The 4,848-nt window shown below is 36.1% G+C and overlaps 1 protein-coding gene across 7 annotated transcripts in view; it reads left to right on the top strand.

The window, feature by feature from the left end:
* Gkap1 (G kinase anchoring protein 1) overlaps positions 1–4,848 on the top strand; it is a 102,012-nt gene that overhangs the window by 94,347 nt on the left and 2,817 nt on the right. For all 7 annotated transcript variants that reach the window (XM_017800480.2, XM_017800481.2, XM_017800477.2 and 4 more), the window contains one exon: positions 4,747–4,817. In XM_017800480.2, the coding sequence (XP_017655969.1) occupies positions 4,747–4,817 (71 nt within the window). The remainder of the gene's footprint in view (positions 1–4,746; positions 4,818–4,848) is intronic.

The raw sequence follows: 4,848 nt of genomic DNA on the forward strand, positions 1-4,848 counted from the left end.
ATTCCCACATACACCCCCACCCTCCCTTTGATCAGTCCTCCCCACCTCCTGTAAGTCTCTTTTGTTTACCTATATGATTTTGCTTCTTTCATATCATACATGTACATGATTTTATGTATCTATATAAAATCTAGAGAACCATCAATGAGAGAAAATACATGTGTCTGTCTTTTTCAGACTGGCTTACTCCAATATAACTACCTACAGTTGTACCTGTTTTCCTGCAAAAAACATAACTTCATTTCTCTTTATGGCTAGAAAAAATTCCATTTGTGTGTGTGTGTGTGTATATATGTGTGTGTATGTGTGTGTGTATGTGTGTGTACCACATTTTTGTTATCCATTTCTCTGTTATTGTACACCTTAGTTTTGTTATCTAACTTAGCTATTGTGCAAAGTGTAGCAGTAACATTGATGTGCAAGAATCTCTGTGACATGTTCACTTGGATCCCTTCGTGTAAACACCCAGGAATGGGGTGTAGCTCGTTCATAAAATAGGTGAATGATTTTTCAGGTTTTTGAGAAACCTCCATACTGATTTCCATAGTGGGTGGACTAATTTACTTTCTCACCTGCAGTATATAAGGCTCCCTTTTGTCCAGACTCACTAGATTTGTTGTTAGTTGCTTTCTTAATGATTGCCATTCTGTCTTGTGTTAGATGGAGACTCAATGTAATTGTCATTTGCATTTCTGTGATGGCTAATGACATTGAATATTTATCTGCCATTTGTACTTTATCTTTTAAAAGCTGGTTGCTTTCATTAGCCCATTTATTAATTAGGTTCTTTGATTTCTTATTGTTTAGGGTTTTTTTTTTAGTTCGTTGTATATTTAGAAATTAATTCTTTGTCAGATGCATAACTAGCAAAAGATTTTTCTCCCATTCTGTAAGCTATCTCTTCACACAGTTAAATGTTTCCTGAGGACACATTTTTAATTTATTGACATTATTTCCAAAGCAATTGGAGTCCTATTCAGAAAGTCCTTGCCTGTGCCTATATCTTGAAGCATTTTCCCTACTTTTTCCTCTAACAGTTTCAGAGTTCCATTTAGATCTTTGATCCATTTGGAGTTGATTTTGTACATATTAAGAAATAAGGATCTAGTTTTGTTCTGTATGTGGATATCCAGTTTTCCCAGCAGCATTTGTTGACAAGGCTTTTTCCTCCACTATACATTTAGGCATCTTTGTCAGAAATTAGGCAGCTGTAGCTGTCTTTGTTTATATCTGCATTCTCTGTTCTAGTCCATTGATTGCCATGTCCATGTTTGTTCCAGTACCGTATTGTTTTTGTTGCTGAGTCTGTAGTATAACTTCAAATCAGAGTTTGAAATACTTCTAGCATGGGGCGTGGTGGTGCACACTTTTAATCCCAGCACACGGGAGGCAGAAGCAGGCAGATCTTTGTAAGATTGAGGCCAGCCTGATCCACATAGTGAGTGGCATGCGAGCCAGGGCTCCAGGGAGATCATGTCTCAAAAAGACTGAGGGAAGAAAAAAAAAAAGTGGGCCTCCTTGTTTTCTTCCTGATTTTAGTGGAAATGCTTTGCAGTTCTCCCATTTTGTACATGTTAACTATGGGATTGTTGTATCTAGCCTTGATTATGTTGAGGTGTATTCTTTCTATTCCTATTCTCTCAAGGGTTTTTATGAAATTATGTTGGATTTTGTCAAAATCCTCTTCTGCCTCTATTGAGATGGTCATGTGTTTTCTGTCCTTGAGTTCATATATGTACATTTATTGATTTACATATGTTGAAACATTCATGCATCTCTAGAATGCAACGTCATCATGCTAAATGGCTCTTTTTCTTTTTTTGGTGTCTTGAATTTGTAAGACTTTAGAGAATTTTTAAATATTTGTTCATCAAAAGGAGATTATAATTTTTTCTGTATCTTTATCTGGTTTTGATATTAGGGTAATACAGTTTTTGTTAGAAGAATTTGGTAGCGTTTTTTTCATTTTTCTTTGTTGAATTTTTTAGAAATACTGGTTTTCTTTCAAGGTTAGTAGAATTCAGCAGTGAATGCGTTGGACATGGACTTTTGTGTAGTTGGCAGATTTTATAACCATTTCAATCTATTGATTTTTGTTGGTTTGTTTGGTTGTTGGTTTTTTTTTTTTTTTTTTAAACAAGATCTTATTATAGCCCCAGCTGGCCTAGAACTCACTATGTAGACCAGGCTGGCCTCAATCTCCCAGGGTGCTGGGATTAAAGGTCTATCCCACAATGCCCAGTCCCAACCTCGATGATTTTTACAGCTCTGTTTATCTCACTCACTTTAATTCTAGAAGTTCTTATGCATCCAGAATTCATCAATTTCTTTTAGATTTTCCAATTTAATGGAATATAATGATTTTCTGAATTTCATTGTTATCTGTTGTATGGTTCTCTTTCCATCTCTACTGTTAATTTGGACCTTTTTCCCCTTTTAGTTGGTTTGACTAAGGATTTGTCCATCTTGTGTATGCTTTCAAATAACCAAGTCTTTGTTTCATTTTTTGTCTTTTTTTTTTTCCATTACCATCTCATTAGTTTCTGTTCTAATCCTAATCAGCTGATTTAGGGATTGGTTATTGTTTTTTTCCAAAGCCCTACTATGCGTTGTTAGTTATTTGAGAGCTCTCTGGTTTTGTTTTTGTTTTGATTTGTTTTGTTTTTTAATGTGGGCACTTCTAGCTATCAACATTGCACTTAAGTTGCATGTGTTGGGGCATGCCTTTAATCCTAGCACTAGGGAGGCAGAGGCAGGCGGATCTCTGTGAGATGGTGACCAGTCCGCGGATCTCTGTGAGATGGTGACCAGTCAGTCTACATAGTGACTTCTAGGGCAGTTATGGCTACAGGAAGATGTGATCTTGAAAAGACCGAAACAAACAAATCTTCCCACTTAAGACTTTTTTTATTAGAACCCATGGGTTGGATCTACTGTTTTCATTTTCATTCAATTCTATAATTTTTTTATTTCCTTTTTTATTTTATTTCCCCAGGAAGAGCACTTGCCTGGTATCCTAGTTTCATTTTTGTTGCTGTGTTAAAATACCCTGACAAAAGCACCTTAAAGGAGAAAAGGTTTATTTTTAACTCAAAATTCAAGGTTACAGTCCATTAAAGCAGGGAAGCCAAGGCAGCAGGAACTTTCAACAGCTGATCACATCACAGTCACAGTTAAGAGCACAGAGAGGTGCATGCGTGCTGCTCAGCTCATTTCTTCACTTATACAGTCCAAGACTCAGAGAGGAGGAATACATTCTGCTGTTTTACTGCAACAGTGTGATTGTAGTCAGAATTATTATATAATTCAAAGTAAAGAGAATTTTGAATATTTCTCATTATAAAAAATGAGTATTTGAGCTGGGTGTAATAGTGAAAGCCTCTAATTCTGGCATTCAGAAGCCTGAGGCAGAGGTTGAGAAGTGACTCAATCTCCAAATAAATGAATGAACAAATAGATGTTTGAAGTGATGGGGAAGTTAAATATCAGTAGCTGATATCCTGTGGTTATATCAGTGTTCATATGTGTTTGAACATTGCTCCTTTGCTAACTTCCTTCCAGGTTTTCCTATTTAATCTCCCCTACTTTGTTTTCAAAGTGAAGAGTTTATCGCATATCTTAGCCATGTAAAGATTTCTAAAGCTTAGGAACAGAAGTCTCAAAATAGAGATGTTTCTTCCATAATGAGGGAAGTACTCCTTTAAACAAATGAATGGTTTTAAGAGACCATAAATGGTACATATTCAATTATAGTTTTATGAGCTTATATTTATTTGACAGTGTTTCACTGATATAGAGAATCCGAAAATAACCATTTTTGTGTATCTTATAGTAATCCCCAACAACTTAACAACAAAAACCATTTCTGCATGCTTTTAAAATCTTGCTTTTAAGATTAGCCAAGAATCCAGGAATGATGAAACATATCTATAATCTCAGCACTTGGGAGACTGAGGCAAAGAGGATTGGAAGTCCAAGGCCAGCCTGGGCTACAAAGTAGCATGACCTGGGCCAGTAAAGTGGCTCAGCAGGTAAAGGCACTTGCTACTTCCAAACCTGATGACCTGAGTTTGATCCAAGGACCCACATCATGGAAGGAGAGGGCTGACACCTCAAAGTTGTCTTGCATTCCACACACACTGGGGCACACATACACAGTGAACAAGTAAATAAATGTAATGAAATTTTTAAGAAGCAGCTTGACCAAATAAATACTTAAGGTATTTGAAGTTTTTTTCTGTGTCTGTGTGAATTTTTAATTCTTGTATACCTGTCCTAGTTAATAGAAATGGAGAAAATTAAGCATCATTATCTATACATTTTTTTTCATTTTTTAAAGTGTATGTGAGTGTTATGCCTGCATATGTGTAAATGCTCCCATGTTGTGTAGTATCCATGGAGAACAGAAGAGGGTGTGGGATCCCCTGGATCTGGAGTTACAGATGGTTGTTAGCCACCATGTGGGTGCTGGAATTCGAACCTGGTTCTTCTGCAAAAGCAGCCAGTGCTCTCAACTGCTTAGCCATCTCTCCAGCCCCTATACAATGAATATTTTAACAACACAAAAACTGTTGTGATTATGATAAGAATTTACTGGTGAGAAATAAACCTAAACAGAGTTAAGAAGTACATTCATTAAGAAAAAGGCAAGAAATCATTGTTGTGATTGTACTGTACTTAAAATTTGTTTCATTAAGTACTTGAGTAAGTGAAAAGATAATACTGCTGTTCATCCTTGTTTATCAGTGAAAGATAAGGCAGAAATACTTCTGCAAGTTGATGAATCACAGAGTATCAAGAATGAGCTAACCATACAGGTAAGGAACTAAGTACATTGACCGGTTTTTC

Source organism: Nannospalax galili, unplaced genomic scaffold (assembly GCF_000622305.1).
Source record: "Nannospalax galili isolate Female #2095 unplaced genomic scaffold, S.galili_v1.0 scaffold1640, whole genome shotgun sequence".
Lineage (NCBI taxonomy): Eukaryota > Metazoa > Chordata > Mammalia > Rodentia > Spalacidae > Nannospalax > Nannospalax galili.